This window comes from Ranitomeya imitator, chromosome 5 (assembly GCF_032444005.1).
Source record: "Ranitomeya imitator isolate aRanImi1 chromosome 5, aRanImi1.pri, whole genome shotgun sequence".
Lineage (NCBI taxonomy): Eukaryota > Metazoa > Chordata > Amphibia > Anura > Dendrobatidae > Ranitomeya > Ranitomeya imitator.
This window is the reverse complement of record NC_091286.1, coordinates 98,740,891-98,758,085: the sequence shown is the minus strand read 5'-3', so window position 1 is coordinate 98,758,085 and position 17,195 is coordinate 98,740,891. Positions and strand designations below refer to the sequence as shown.

The following is a 17,195-nucleotide window of genomic DNA, read 5'->3' as shown; positions in this document are numbered from 1 at the left end:
GAAACACTTCTAAATCTTTTGTATTTTTTACCCATTCCTGAAAACTCACCAAATACTCAACTTGTGCATGTGCCCTTATAAATGCAGTTGTGTGGCAGAAGGTGTATACTATGTGCAGCATATAAAGAATGACTCACACCTGTGGTGTACCTGCCAAGACACAGCTTTTAAAATTGCTATGGGACAACAAATTCCCTGAACATAAGAAATCCTGTGGGTATAAGTAGCTAAACAATTCTGTTTTTTAGCTGCTTACAAGGGCTTATTCCATGTAAGAAGCAGGAATCAAGACATTTTGTTTGGCTCTGAGACTGTTGTCCATTTTATGGTATCAATTTAAAGTACCAAAAAGTCAATATGTTTAAAGGGTTTGGCCACTTTACCTTTAACTTAACAATTATTAGCGAATTGAATGGCATTTATTACGCTTTGGGGTACCTCCAGACCCCAGATCATAAAATATGTAGGCCCCTGATGTCACTTAGCACCTTGTTGCCAGGTCAGGTGTAACATCATGACGTTATGCCATAGCCTGGAGTGAAGTGTGACGCCCCAGGGTCCTGGTTGTCACAGTGGCATTGCTTTCCTCTCGGGGAGAGTGATGTCACGCTTGGAAGCGATGGAAGATTCCTTTTAACAGGTAATCAGCACATACAATGCCGTTCTGTCCCCAGGCCAGAAGGGGGAGCTCTACACCCGACTTCACAGGAGCTTCTCTCTCTGGTCGGGAGGAGGAGTTAGTTGCTGGGCAGTTGCTAGGCAGTTAGGAAGATTTAGACAGTTGGTGCCGGACAGCAGACCGGAGCAGTCTGAGGCAGAAGGACGGGTGAGGGGCCGTACAGCCTGAGGTGCTGTAGCTCCTAGATAGCGAGATACAGAAGAAAGAACAGCTTTTAGATAACATGCCAAAGAGCGAAGCACAGGAGAGTGACAACAAGGGAGAATAGCAGCTACTGGGCTACCTCCCTGACAGAGCACAGATACCGGTAACCGGAAAATGGAGGTTGTGTCATACTCTAGGAGGCACAGCAGAAACTGGTAGGACAGCTAGACTACATGTAACTTGTCCACCTAACACCCATGAGACACAGTGACACATAGAGCCTGGGTCTTGATAGAAACCTTATAAAAAGGCTTGAGTCACCTGTCATACGGATTTGAGTCCTACCTAAAGGGGACAGAGAGAACTGAGACCTTGCCAGAAGCCTTAGGCAGTAAGGGACTACAATACCACAGCGCTAAAAGGAAGACTTTTAACTCCACCTGGTTAAAGGGAATTCTGAACTCGCTTCCAAGCCGGCCGGACCCTACATGTACCTGTGATCTGGTGCCCTGGACTGGGGCTGCCTGCTACCATCAGTAAACCAGGTAAAGAGACTGCAAACCTGTGTCCTCTGTTCTTTATCGCACTACTCACCATCTTCATCTTCTACACCGAGAGCCCTGGGGACCAAGCTTCACCTGTGGGAAGCTGCACCATCCCAGCTGCCATAACATCACCCCAGTGGACCCCTTAAAGCAGCGTCGGTCATCCCTGACCAAATACCCCAGGTGGTGTCACAAACTTTCTTTATTTCAAAAACCCCTTTAAAGACCTTTCCTTTAACATGGGCGCCCAGGGCCACAGACCGGGTCACCGTCGCCGTAACACAACCCTTTAGGTACCGAGTACCCCACGGCCCTGGCGGGCATTCCAGAAGCGACCAAATAGATTGTGCTCGATGAAGTATGGGGAAAAGATGAAAAACAGAGAACCAAATGGTGGGCTGCAGGGTATTTAACTGTTTGCCTGACCCTTTATGATTCTGTATTCTGGAGTTTTGCAAAATTTGATGAGAATTTGATTCCACTTTAAGAAATTGCTTATCTCTAATTACAGGTCATCATATGCTTGTTAGTGCAGCCCTCCCAACAGACTGCACAGCTCTCCTGTGTACAAAATGGCTACTGATGGAGGAGCATGGGGACATTCCTCCTACAACTAAAAACATATTTTTCAATTGGGGAAGACTGATGGACTGGTTTAGTCACTCACTCATCCACCAGCTGCCATTATGTGGACAGAAGGTCTGTGTACTATGTGAGGAAGGCTAAACTAACAAGTGCAGGAGAAGAATCTAAATTACTTATTATATAAGTGCCACAAAATCAAGCGCTCAACACTCATCATTTGCATACCCCAATGTAGTCTCAGTCTGAGTATCAGTTCTACTTCAGACATTCTGGGGAATAAGATCTCTAGAAATCAAACAGGAATTGAAGAACTTTGAGGTAAATTTTATCAGTGAAAAATTAAAGTGACACATCTATCTGACTATATATTTCTCTGCCCTCACTTTCATGCTATCAGAGAGAAGAAATTTAAGACTTTCTAGTGGTAATTTCCATTAACTCAAGATACTGATGAAGAGTAATCTGATGAATTGCAAAAAAAATTGCAGTCATTAATCACAAAAACATATTTTACACTGTTTTTTAATTCTGCCTCTAAATGACCTGCTTACGTTACTACAGTGGCCTTCTCATTAGCTCAGGACTGGAGAACGTGTTAGGGCTCATGTAGACGTTTGTGAATCTCGGTCTGATCTTGGACCACAATGCATAGGCTGGGTGCAGGACTCCCAACCCACGCATGACTGCTTCACAGAAATACATGAAGCTGGCATAGTTCAGTTCCGGGACCCATGGCCAGCCCATGCATTAGCGATCCATCCTTGGACTGATTTGTACAGACGACTGCATGAGCCCTTTATAAGGACAAATCAGCTAATATCACTTTGTCATGCTGACTGAATTATAAAAGCAGACTTGTCACTTTACAATTACAAAGTTTGAAACTATTGTCTTCTTCTGTTAACCATGGGTTTCCTCCCATAGGAAACACGTGCAATCATCATTACTTTGCAGCTAAAGGGCTTTACATGCAAGAACATTTCTGCTTGTAAGATTGCCCTAAATCAGTTATCGGATCATCAACATTTTTTAGAGGTGTTCAATTGCTGTGAAGAAAACTTTAGGGAGCCCAAGAAAGGTTAGTAAGTGCAGCAAACATCTACTAAAGAGGACATAACTACGATATCGATTCAATCCCACCAAGGGAAACATTTACAATGAGTATGATGTTCTCCTTGTGCTTGCGTGGTGTGAGAGAACAGATGCTATATTGTTGTGAGGGTGGAGAGGATGGCGTTCCACTGACAGCTCCTGATGTTTTATATGTGTGAAAATATACTGAGTTTTATTGACATCCTCCTGTTAGGCTGCAGTTCCTCCTAGTCAGATATGACAAGGGTTAACTGTAGGGCCGGCCCAGGGTTGGGGAGGAGCAATGTGGATCTATGTGTTAGGCTACTTTCACACTAACGTTTTCTGCAATCCGTCACAATGCGTAGTTTTGCAGAAAAAACGCATCCTGCAAAAGTGCTTGCAGGATGCGTTTTTTCCCCATAGACTTGCATTGACGACGCATTTGCGACAGATTGCCACACATCACATTCGTCGAGCGACGGATGCGTCATGCTTTGGCGGACCGTCGGGAGCAAAAAACGCTACATGTAACGTTTTTTGCTCCTGACGGACCGCTTTTTCCGACTGCGCATGCACGGCCGGAACTCCGCCCCCACCTCCCCGCACCTTACAATGGGGCAGCGGATGCGCCGGAGAAATGCATCCGCTGCCTCCATTGTGCAATGCGCTAAACGCTAGCGTCGGAATCTCTCCCCGACGCATTGCGACGGGGAGATACCGACGCTAGTGTGAAAGAAGCCTTTAGTTTCAGTTTCTGTGGTAAGTTAGGAAAGAGAGAGAAAGAGAAAGAGAGAAGTTAGGACACCCTCAGAAAAGGTGATCTTCACCGGGTGTGTGTGGACGAAGAGGGCAGGAAGCTCAAGAAACACCAAGAGAAGAACCAAACAGTGGTAGCATTCTTCTGTAAGCAGGAGTGTCTGAGAAATATTCAGACAGGAGCTTGTGGGAGATCCCTAAGGGGCTCTTTGAAGCTAGAAGCTAAGGGAGGTCTTGGAAGCTGCAGTCAGGAAGATAGAGTTTCTAAGGCTTGGGGCATGGGGGTTTATAAGGTTGAGCCTGGGCGCTAACGCAATGTCTTTAGAGGGGTCGAGTTTGTCATTCCCGCTAGCGCAGATCCCCGATCTGCACTAGCGAGGAACGGACCTCGGACGCTGCAAGCAGCGTCCGAGGTCCGTCACAAAATAACGGCACATCGCTAGCGCGTGCCGAAAATGGCATACGCTAGCGATGCGCTACAGAGAAAAATCACATTGCTGTCAATGGGTGCGCTAACGGACCCATTGCATGGCGTTAATTGCGACAATTTCGCTGTGCAACGCAGTCCATTAGCGTTAACCCATTAACACAATGTGAACCTAGCGTAAGGTGACAGCAAGTGATGGATCGTTACTCGGTTCCCAAGAACTGGGCAGAAGAATAGTGGCAATAAGAGTGAGCACCGCTTAAAGTAGCACCAACCAGGAAAAGAATTGAGGTCTGGGCTTAACCTGCAGTACTGTATTAGTCCCTATTTCAGCAATGATGATGCTGTTCGTATCTATTTGAAATATACCATTGTTTTGTGTAAAGAAACATGAAAACGTTATCTCCTGTTACTCTTTGGGCACACGCCTGAATGCTAGTAAAAAGGACTTTGTTGTCTTGGATTGGTCTGGTCTCCTTGTCGTGGGATCTCAGTAAGCCGACGCTGCACTCTGCATGGCCGACCAGAGCTGGAAGCAGTTCTTACCTGAAAACATTGCAGAGCACACACACTGAAACTGGACCCTGTTTTTCTGTAGCTGGACGAGGTGCAGAAAACAAGTTCCTTGCCCATGGCTACCACCCCAAGCTCCATTACATTGTTTCTGTTGTATACATTTTGTCACATAACTCTTGATTTATGATCAAATAACACTGCTGGGTGAAAATGTTTCAAATTTCTGCTCCAAAATTCTTATTGGCTACATCTTTCGACAGGAAGTTTTCTTTGTGTGTGAAACTATTGAAACTTGAGCAGTGCATTAATAAACCAGAAACCCTGCTTAGTACACCATGCTAAGGCCGGTTTCACACGTCAGTGGCTCCGGTACGTGAGGTGACAGTTTCCTCACATACCGGAGACACTGACTCACGTAGACACATTGAAATCAATGTGTCTCTGCACATGTCAGCGTGTTTTCACGGACCGTGTGTCCGTGTGCAAAACACGGAGACATGTAAGTGTTCGTGGGAGAGCACAGATTACACGGACCCATTAAAGTCAATGGGTCCGTGTAAAACAGTCCGTGTGCCGTGCAGGAGACAGCGCTACAGTAAGCGCTGTCCCCCCAGCGTGGTGCTGAAGCCGCCATTCATATCTTCTCTCCAGCAGCGTTCGCTGTAGAGAAGATATGAAAAATCCTTTTTTTTGTGTGTTTAAAATAAAGATCCCTGTCCCACCCCCTCCCACCCCCTGTGCGCCCGCCCGCTGTTAATAAAATACTCACCCGGCTCCCTCGCAGCGTCCTCTCAGCGCCAGCTTCTCCTGTATGAGCGGTCACGTGGTGCCGCCGATTACAGTCATGAATATGCGGCTCCACCTCCCATAGGGGTGGAACCGCATATTCATGACTGTAATGGGAGGCACCACGTGACCGCTCATACAGGAGAAGGTGCGGCGTGGAGAGGACGCTTCGAGGGAACAGGGTGAGTATTTTAGTAACAGCGGCCGGGCGCACAGGGGGTGGGAGGGGGTGGGGACAGGGATCTTTATTTTAAACACGAAAAAAAAAAAGGATTTTTATATCTTCTCTCTAGCGAACGCTGCTGGAGAGAAGATATGAATGGCGGCTTCAGCACCAGATGCAGGGGACAGCGCTTACTTGTAGCGCTGTCTCCTGCACGGTCCGTGTGGTACCCAGTTGGCACACGGGCGGCACACGGCTGCCGCACATGTGCCACACTGATGTTCATGGTAAGCACAGGGACACGGATAATTCCGGAACCGGAATTATCTGGACGTGTGAGACTGGCCTAAGGCTGTGTTGTTTGATTTCCCAAGCGCTCGTTAAACATTCTGGAAGAACAATCTGGAGAAGAAAAGGTGTCCTGTGTTATGCCAAGAGTAAAGCATCCTGAGACCTTCATGTTTGGGGTTGCTTTTCATCCCAGAGAGTGAGCTCAATCACAATTTTGCCAAAGAACATTGCCATAAATAAAGAATGAAATTTAAACATCCTCAAAGAGCAACTACCCCAAATGATACAGGAGCATTTTAGTTATAAACAATGCTTTTTCCTGCATGATGGAATACCATGACACAAGGCAAAACTTATAATATAATGAAGTAGAGTTAATGGCCAGGAAACTCCCCACATCTCAATCCAATTGTGAACCTGTTATCAATCTTCAAAAAGCAGATGACAAATACAAACACAGAAATTGTGATAAGCTCCGAGTACTGATCAGACAAGAATGTACTGCCATCAGTCAGGATTTGGCCCTGAAGCTGATATCCAGCATGCCAGAGAGAAGAGCAGTTTGGTAAAATAAAAGTCAACACTGTAAGGGTATGTGCACACGTTCAGGTTTTTTCGCATTTTTTTTTGCGTTTTTTCGCGATAAAAACATGATAAAACCGCATTAGAAACTGCAGACATATGCATCCTATAATTTAGAATGTATTCTGCAATTTTTGTGCACATGATGCGTTTTTTTCAGCGAAAAAAAAAACGCATTGCGGTAAAAAAAAGCAGCATGTTCTTTAATGTTGCAGATTTTCTGCGTTTTTCCCGCTATTCTATGCATTTGTGTGGGAAAAACGCGTCAATAACGCATGAAAAAACGCATGCGGCTTTCTGGCAGAAATGTTCGTTTTTTGTCAGGAAAATTTCTGCAAGAAATCCTGACGTGTGCACATACCCTAAATATTGAGTTTTTGCATAAACTTGATGCGTTTGTCAAAATGTTAAAACTTATGAAATGGTTATAAGTATAACTGTACCTTAGTACTTCAGTAACCATAGAAACATCTGAGCACAAGATCAAAAACACCAAAGCAGAAAACTTTGTGAATACCAAAATTTGTGTTAATCTGTACATTACTCACAATAAGTTAGGGATATTTGGATTTCGGGTGAAATTTCAGGATGATGCTAAAATACACTCTAACCTTTTCAGTTAAACTAAATGTGATTGTCTCTAAACTTTTGAATGCCCAACATGTCCATCTGTTCAATGTTTCAGTACTTTTTGAACAACTTGCTGTTTTCAAACAAGAAGCTTAATGGCAAAATTTCCAACAGGTGTTTGATTCATGAATCAACAAATACATTTCTGGGTTTAATTAGAATTGGTATTAATCAGTCCTCCACGTCATGCTGTTCACATTTTGACATCATGAGACCAAGATGACACCCAACAATTGGTCAACAGGACCTCGCCATTGCCATTGGAACCGTTATCATCATCATGACCTGCGTGTTACACAATCTGCAAGGGTACCTGACCACACCATCAGGCACAGGTATCATCATCTTGCATAGGCCAGGGAGCATCTACGCTGAACAAGGGACTAATGGGACTCAGTGCTATTCACTGATAAAAATGGATTGATACTGACCAGAAATGATAGCCGCCAATGATGTTGGAGATGTCAAGGAGAACGCTATGTTGTCTTCAGGGGAGCCTTTGGTGGGGCTGGTGTTAAGCTCAAGTCACACATAACGATATCGTTAATGATATCGTTGCAACATCACGCTTTTGGTGACATAGCAACGATCCCGCTAACGATCTCGTTATGTGTGACAGCGACCAACGATCAGGCCCCTGCTGGGACATCGTTGGTCTTTGGGGAATGATCAGGACCATTTTTTGGTCGCTGATCACCCGCTGTCATCGCTGGATCGGCGTGTGTGACGCCGATCCAGCGATGTGTTCACTTATAACCAGGGTAAATATCGGGTTACTAAGTGCAGGGCCACGCTTAGTAACCCGATATTTACCCTGGTTACCATTGTAAAAGTAAAAAAAAAAAACAGTTCATACTCATTCTGATGTCTGTCATGTCCCCCGGCGTCCACAGGGTTAAAACTGCTTTCGGCAGGAGCGCTGCTAATGTGTCAGCGCCGGCCGTAAAGCAGAGCACAGCGGTGACATCACCGTTGTTACTGCCGGCACTGACAGAGTGCAGGGAAGCTCTCGGCAGCAGCGCGTGCATTAGCAGCGCTCTTGCCGAAAGCAGTTTTAACCCTGTGGATGCCGGCGGGGGACGTGACAGACATCAGAATGTGAGTATGTAGTGTTTTTTTTTTTTTACTTTTACAATGGTAACCAGGGTAAATATCGGGTTACTAAGCGCGGCCCTGCACTAGTAACCCGATGTTTACCCTGGTTACCCGGGTGCTGCAGGGGGACTTCGGCATCGTTGAAGACAGTTTCAACGATGCCGAAGTCTTTCCCCCGATCGTTGGTCGCTGGAGAGAGCTGTCTGTGTGACAGCCCCCCAGCGACCACACAACGACTTACCAACGATCACGGCCAGGTCGTATCGCTGGTCGTGATCGTTGGTAAGTCGTTTAGTGTGACTAAAGCTTTACAGTGTGGACAGGTATGTCTAATCAATAGAGAACTGCCCTACTCATGTAACAAGCCCCAACTACTTGAATACCATCAATCACTGTGCCTCTACAAGATAAGCATAGGCCTAATTTCATCTTCATTGACAACAATGCTCCAGTTAATCGTGGTTGTATTATTAGGGAACAGCTGCTAGAGACTGTACCCCAGAACATCGATGACCTTAAGGCCCCTTCACATTAAGCGACGCTGCAGCGATACCGACAACGATCCGGATCGCTGCAGCGTCGCTGTTTGGTCGCTGGGGAGCTGTCACACAAACAGCTCTCCAGCGACCAACGATGCCGGTAACCAGGGTAAACATCGGGTTACTAAGCGCAGGGCCGCGCTTAGTAACCCGATGTTTACCCTGGTTACCAGCGTAAAAGTAAAAAAAAAAAAAACAGTACTTACTTACCTACCGCTGTCTGTCCCCGGCGCTCTGCTTCTCTGCACTCCTCCTGTACTGGCTGGGAGCACAGCGGCCGGAAAGCAGAGCGGTGACGTCACCGCTCTGCTTTCCGGCTGACCGACGCTCACAGCCAGTACAGGAGGAGTGCAGAGAAGAAGAGCGCCAGGGACAGACAGCAGTTTATATGGTTTTTAAAATATTTTCCCTCCTAAATTATGCAGATGCTTTCTTTGTTTCACACGGATGATGCACCTGGTGCTGTGATAAATTATTCACTCTGTAGTTTGTTCCCCTCCTTATACTCATGTGACATATGCTCCATGAATTTAAATATTTGTAATTATTTCCTTTTTACAAGTCTGTAGTTAACTTTCAGTCTAAATAACAGTGCAACGGTATATGAGGCAATAGTGTATAAAGGTAACTGAGTAACGGTGGCCATGGAATGACACAATGTGGCAGATGTAGAGGACGCAGACATGTATGGTATGGATATATTTTGTAATGAGAGGGTACATACATTTTTGTCACCAATTTCTCTCATTCCTACAAAGAGCGTAAAATATAAGGTGAAAGAATTATGTAGAAAAATCCAACTATTTTTCATTTATAGTTTTTGTGCACTTTTTCACGTTTTCAGACTATGTAAAAACACTGTATATTCCGATGCTGTAGTCATGTGTTACTTTAACTGACTCATTCTCTTATGCCTGAGGACAGTAAAAAAAGGATATACCACTTTTTGCTTATTTTAATAATTGTGACGGGGGCATGATTTTGTGGCACTTACTAATATACAAGTTTTCGGGTACTTGTTATTACAGTCTGCACAGTCCCTGACCACATAATGGCTGCTGATGTGGGAGCATGTGACCAGACCTGTCCATCAGTCTCCTCCAATTGAAAAACAGCTTTCCCGTAGACAGTGTTTATTAATTGGAGGAGAATAATGGGCAGGACTGATCACACCCCCTCCATCAGCAGCCGCTAAAAGAAAAGGAGGTGTGTACACTGTAAGAAAGGCCTCATTAAAAAGGGCTGCAGAAGAACCTGTATATACAGTGCCTTGCGAAAGTATTCGCCCCCTGGAACTTTTCAACCTTTTCCCACATATCATGCTTCAAACATAAAGATACTAAATGTAAATTTTTGGTGAAGAATCAACAACCACTTGAACACAATTGGGAAGTTGAACGAAATTTATTGGTTATTTTAAATTTTTGTGGAAATTCATAAACTGAAGAGTGGGGCGTGCAATATTATTTGGCCCCTTTACTTTCAGTGCAGCAAACTCACTCCAGAAGATCATTGTGGATCTCTGAACGATCCAATGTTGTCCTAAATGCCTAATGATGATAAATATAATCTTCCTGTGTGTAATCAAGTCTCCTTATAAATGCAACTGCTCTGTGATAGTCTCAGAGTTCTGTTTGAAGCACAAAGAGCATCATGAAGACCAAGGAACACAACAGGCAGGTCCGTGATACTGTTATGGAGAAGTTTAAAGCTGGATTTGGATACAAAATGATTTCCAAACTTTAAACATCCGAAGGAGCACTGTGCAAACGATCATATTGAAATGGAAGGAGTATCATACCACTGCAAATCTACCAAGAACCGGCCGTCCCTCTAAACTTTCATTTCAGACAAGGAGAAGACTGATCAGAGATGCAGCCAGGAGGCCCATGATCACTCTGGATGAACTGCAGAGATCTACAGCTGAGGTGGGACAGTCTGTCCATAGGACAACAATCAGTCGTACACTGCACAAATCTGGCCTTTATGGAAGAGTGGCAAGAAGAAAGCCATTTCTCAAAGATATCCATAAAAAGTGTTGTTTAAAGTTTGCAACAAGCCACCTGGGAGACACACCAAACATGCGGAAGAAGGTGCTCTGGTCAGATGAAACCAAAATCGAACTTTTTGGCAACAATGCCAAACGATATGTTTGGCGTAAAGGGAACACAGCTCATCACCCTGAACACACCATCCCCACTGTCAAATATGGTGGTGGCAGCATCATGGTTTGGGCATGCTTTTCTTCAGCAGGGACAGGGAAGATGGTTAAAAATGATGGGAAGATGGATGGAGCCAAATACAGGACCATTCTTGAAGAAAACCTGTTTGAGGCTATGTGCACACGTTGCGGATTAGGCTTAGGAATTTCTGGTGCGGATTCTGCCTCTCCTGGTAGAAAACACACCTGCGGAATTGTCGCTTTTTTGTGCAGTTCCGCAGCATTTTTAGTGCGTTTTTGCTGCGTTTTTCTTGCGGATTTGCTGCATTTTTTAGGCTACTTTCACACTAGCGTCGGTTCGGGCCCGTCGCAGTGTTTCAGGCCGACGTACCGACGCATGCCGTGAAGTAAAAACACAACGGGGGCAGCGGATGCAGTTTTTCAACGCATCCGCTACCCTATTGTAAGGTCCGGGGAGGAGGGGGCAGAGTTCCGGCTGCGCATGCACAGTCGGAAATGGCGGACACGACGCACAAAAAAAAGTTACATGTAGCGTTTTTTTGTGCCGACGGTCCGCCAAAACACGACGCATCTGTCGCACGTGTGGCAATCAGTCGCAATGCGTCGCTAATGAAAGTCTATGGAGAAAAAACACATCCTGCGGGCAACTTTGCAGGATGCGCTTTTTCTCCAAAACGATGCATTGCGACAGAGGCCAAACGACGCTAGTGTGAAAGTAGCATGTCTCCTGCGGTTTTCTATAATGGAATGGGTAAAAAAACGCTGCAGATTCACAAAAAAAGAAGTGACATGCTACTTCTTTTAAACCGCAGCTTTTCCGCAGCGAATTTTCCGCAAAGTGTGCACAGCATTTTTTTTTTCTCATTGAATTACATTGTACTGTAAATCAATTGCGGATCTGCAGCTTTTATGCACCTCAAAAAACTCTGTGGATCCGCAGAGAATCCGCAACGTGTGCACATAGCCTGAGTCTGCAAAAGACCTGAGACTGGGACAGAGATTTGTCTTCAAACAAGACAATGATCCCAAACACAAAGAAAAATCTACAATGGAATGGTTCACAAATAAACGTATCCAGGTGTATCGCAGCAAAAGGTGGAGCAGCAAAGTATTAAGTTAAAGGGGCCGAATAATATTGCACGTCCCACTTTTCAGTTTTTGAATTTCCCCCAAAATTTTAAATAACCAATACATTTCGTTCGACTTCACAATTGTGTTCCACTTGTTGTTGATTCTTCACCAAACATTTACATTTGGTATCTTTATGTTTGAAGCATGATATGTGGGAAAAGGTTGAAAAGTTCCAGGGGGCCGAATACTTTTGCAAGGCACTGTATATGCATTTGTAATGTGCCGCATGCCATTTACTTAAAGGGAACCTGTCACCCCGTTTTTTCAAAATGAGCTAAAAATAGCGTTAAATAGCGTTAAATAGGGCCTGAGCTGTGCGTTACAATAGTGCCTTTATTGTCCCCTGAATCCCCACCTTTGCTGCCAAAATACCAAGGAAAAGTCGCCGTTTTCGCCTGTTTTGCACTGCGCAGCAGCAAGACACATTGAAAAAATGAGGTGACAGGTTCCCTTTAACACGTGTTAAAATAAGGATGAAGTGGTCAGCCCCTTTAAGGGAATTTTGATTGTAATATTATACTGTGGACATGGTATGTTTGTGGTCTGTCACCATGGCGATATTTATGTCTGCATAGGAGCTGTATACACAAAATGCTAGCACTTTTTTTAATCAAGACTTTGTAAAAAAAAAAACATTTTTGTTGTTGCATTTGGAACCTGAAACCTGTGTTGATGCCATTGCTTTAATATAAGCTACATTTTCAGAACAGCCTTTAATCATAGAGATCAATGTGTTATGGAAACATGTCCCCCATGTGAATTGTGTTCTTCAACTTCATTATATTGGTAAAATATTGAACCTAAATAAATGTTGTTTCGTTGTCCCCTTGTGTGAAGTTTAGCTCGCCCGCTGTGGTACAGAGTGACAGCCACTGGTGTGTATCAGTACGAGGCTCACGTGGGAAGTTACACAGATTTTCACAGTCTCCATTGTCTTATTTTGCTGCTTTGTTCTGCTTGATTTTACCCCCTGCACTATGGCAGATGTGCGCAGACGGTGGGATGAGTATGACCAGTGGAATTAGGGTGCAGGCACAGTGTTGGGACAGACTCACCAGTTACAGTCTCCCCTGAGGAATCTTACCTAAGAGGAAACGCGTAGGGAGCAACGCACCTCATTTTTCTATAGACCCGGGCATGGCAGTGTCGTACAGGACTATCATGGGACCAGGACTGTCACGCGGATCTGACTCCGGTCACATTATATGGTGAAATCGTTCCAGTATTTATTGAGAGAGTTAAGTGGAAGATCTTTACCTTGATAGGAGCAGTTCTACCCATTATATTTCGTCATTATCTAGCCACAGATTATGATACAAAACACTGGTTATTATATTTAATGTTGAGAGAGGACTAAACATTCTCTGTATAAATCCACGGGGTGTGCGATTGTCTCTGTTATGGATGACCCTTTAGTGGATTTTCTTTTCTGCCAGTGCACTTTATGTTCCATTTTAATAATTGTGTGTAAGGTTTTAATAGGATTAATTAAAGGTTACATTTTATTTACCACTGGTCTATATTGACTCTTGGTGGTTTCTCTTAATACCCAATTTTCACATATGGCCTTACCTTTGTATTAATGATCATAATCAATTTACTGTACTATTTATGAACCAGGAAGAGCAGATGAACAGTGCTATTTTATTGCATGAAACTGTTGGAGAACATATTTTAATGAAATATACAATTATTCTTATTAATAAGGAATAAGAATCACTGAATCTGTGGATCTAACCTGTAATGTCTTCCTGGAACACATGCTTAAAAGATACACCCACCCCTTAAACCTTTTATGTCTTCTACACAGCACTAAAAAATGATCTAGTGTATACAGCTCCTATACAGACCAATGTGTCTCTATGGTAACAGACTACAAACAAAGCCTGATTATAAAACCAGATTTCCTTCCTGTAGTCCTGTAATTTACAAGAAGTACAATATAGATGGAAAGGAGTATCACTGTTCAGACCACGGGGGGTTTGTAAGGTCATTTGCTCCCTTCAAGGTAGGCAGGACATATAGTGGCTGCAGACACAAAATAGTCATGCAAAAGGGGTATTCAAGTCTTATAAAGAGGTGAAATCTCATGGGCTATAGGTCACGTTCACAAGTTGAGTATTTGGTGAGGTTTTTACCTCAGTATTTGTAAGCCAAAACCAGGAGTGGAACAATCAGAGGAAAAGTATAATAGAAACATGTGCACCACTTCTGCATTTATCACCCACTCCTAGTTTTGGCTTACAAATGATAGTTATAAAACTTACCAAATGCTCAATGTGTGAACGTGACCTTAGCATTATTTTCCTATATAGCTTTACCCTTTCCACCTGCTATGCAGAGAGCCAGACCTGATTAAAATAATGGGGCCTGCTGCCGTTCTCCACACAGCTGATGACCAAAGAACGTTCCCTTCAAGCACCATGTCACGTCAGCGTTTGTTTTTTGTATCTGCGCTGGAGTGGTGCCATTAATTTAAGCTCACTGACCCTAGTATTACACTTACCAGCCACCGTCTTAATCTGTTCCAGGCACCGCCCCGGTCCCGCACCGCCATCTTTTTACCATAACATCTGACTGACCGGAAGTCAGAGGTAACGGTCACCAGCTCTGTGGAAGTCTATGAGAGCGGCGTTCTGGCTACATTCTGGCTCCCATAGACTTGCACTGACTTGTGACTCCCAGCTCACCCAGCAAACACTGCAACGATCCGGCAGGGCACAACCTACAGAAGACAAGCGGAGCGGCGCCAGTAACAGTCGAAGACGGAGGCTGGTAGATATGATTGGTGCAGGGAAAGTAGATTACCATTCCAGAGGTAAAATTAAAAAAAGCTGGAGTGGCACTTTCATGAAAGACTCAGAGGTTGGAGCCCCATCCATCCATAGAATGTGAAGCCACCTTAATGATCCGCTTTCCATTTATAAGATGGGTAAACCATCTAGTGAGGACTTCTTGTAAATTTCCTTTATCATGTCAGACGATATTCAGACATGGCAGATTTGCTGTAAATTTATAATATTATACATATTGATAAGTGTTCCCAAAACCCCATTCACACAGAGGAAAAATTAAAAAAAATCAGCTGTAAATTCTGACAAAATTTGCAACACAAGCTGCATTTAAGGCTACTTTCACACTAGCGTTGTTTGCTGTACGTCGCAATGCGTCGTTTTGGAGAAAAAACGCATCCTGCAAATGTGCTTGCAGGATGCGTTTATTCTCCAAAGACTTGCATTAGGCTACGTTCACATTTGCGTTGTTGGGCGCAGCGTCGGCGACGCAACCCACAACGCATATACACAACGCAGCGTTTTGTGACGCATGAGTTGTCATAAGATAGTAAAGATCAGGAAATTCGACGCAGGGAAAACGCTACAAGTAGCGTCGTCTGCGCCCTGTCTTGTGCGTCAAAATGAAGCATGCATCGTAAAACGCATTACAACGCATACCGGCGCATGTCCATGTGCCCCCCATGTTAAGGATAGGGGCGCATGATGCATGCGTCGGTATCCGTCGACGACGCTGCGCCCAACAACGCAAATGTGAATGTAGCCCTAGCGACGCATTGCGACGTATGGCCACACATCACATCCGTCGTGAGACGGATAAGTCGTGTTTTGGCACACCGTCGGCACAAAGAAACGTTACATGTAACGTTTTTTTGTGCGTCGAGTCCGCCATTTCCGACCGCGCATGCGCGGCCGGAACTCCGCCCCCTCCTCCCCGAACCATACCATGGGGAAGCGGATGCGTTGTAAAACTGCATCCGCTGCCCCCGTTGTTCATTATTTTCGCAGTTTGCATCGGTACGTCGGGCCGACGCATGGCGACGGCCCCGTACCGACGCTAGTGTGAAAGTAGCCTAACACTTGCAAATCTGTAAAGAATATGTTACATGTAAAGGTGTAAATATCTTATAACAAAACTGCCTATAGTGAAGCAAATATTAAGAACTTTAATTATATATTCGGAATAGATTATGTCACACTACTCCAAAATCGTATTTCAAAACCAAAAAGGTCTTTGTTCTTGGTGTCTGAGAAGACCGCCTGCTGCTCGCTTTCTGCTTTAACTTCTGGTTCTTTTACAAACATTTGGAACTTAACATTTTTAAATTCATAGGAAAGATAAAATATTTAATGAAAACAGATCTTACATCATTTTTAATGTATAGCCTTTCATCTTTAAGGAAGTATAATATTTCACTTATTCATTGCTAAGGCATAGATAACTAAATGTCACTGGTCCTTACAGAATGCATCGACTCAGTGCGCAGGTATATTTGCCTAAACACAAATTCTGTACAATGGTCTAATGCAAATAAAACTAGGTAATAGATTTTTGTTAGCTTCGTAATTGCCACAGTTTCTTAAAATGTTTTTTTTGGGGCTTCTACAGATAAAATATAAAGGAAAGCACTTTACATTGATTGGCCCCATTGTACAATATCAGAGCTGCCCAGCGCTCATATTTTCCTTTTACGTGAGTATTTACCATTCTACCATACTATCATTATAATTTTTTACTATTTTAACATTTTTTAAAAATCTATAAACCAATCAAGCATAAAATTATTATATACAAGCACAGAAATAAAAATAAAACAAGTAAGCAATATGTTTAAATTACTCTTCTAGAAATATATATATTATAAAAAATATTAAACTAAATTAAAATTCAACATTACAAATCATATAATAATTTTTCTCTTTACTCACCATGTTGGTTTAGTGCTATCTCACAGAGTCTAGGATGGACTTGGAAGAAACTGGAGAGGTACTGGAGAGGTAGTGGAGGGGTAGGACTTTCTTTGTGTTCGCACCTGTTGATGCTGGGCAGGTGAAGTGTTCTGGAGGGTCACAGAATATCACTGACGACAGCCTATCCCTGGGCGTAGCTTTTAGTGGTGGCACTGGCTTACAGGTTATTCAGAGCCGAAGAGGAGGAGACGCTGCTGTACAAAGGCTGAATGTGGTGTTTTACCTGTGATGCTTTTTATTGCTTTTTTTTAAAGTCTGATTTTTGAGACGCGTTGACTTTGATCTAAGCTGTAGAGTGTAGCTTCTC

The 17,195-nt window shown here is 43.8% G+C and overlaps 1 protein-coding gene across 1 annotated transcript in view; it reads right to left on the bottom strand.

The window, feature by feature from the left end:
* DSTN (destrin, actin depolymerizing factor) overlaps positions 1–16,983 on the bottom strand; it is a 42,792-nt gene extending 25,809 nt beyond the window's left edge. Inside the window, exon 1 of the mRNA XM_069768966.1 lies at positions 16,847–16,983. Coding sequence (XP_069625067.1) covers positions 16,847–16,849 — 3 coding nt within the window. The 5' untranslated portion in view covers positions 16,850–16,983. The remainder of the gene's footprint in view (positions 1–16,846) is intronic.
* Positions 16,984–17,195: the final 212 nt, after the last annotated feature.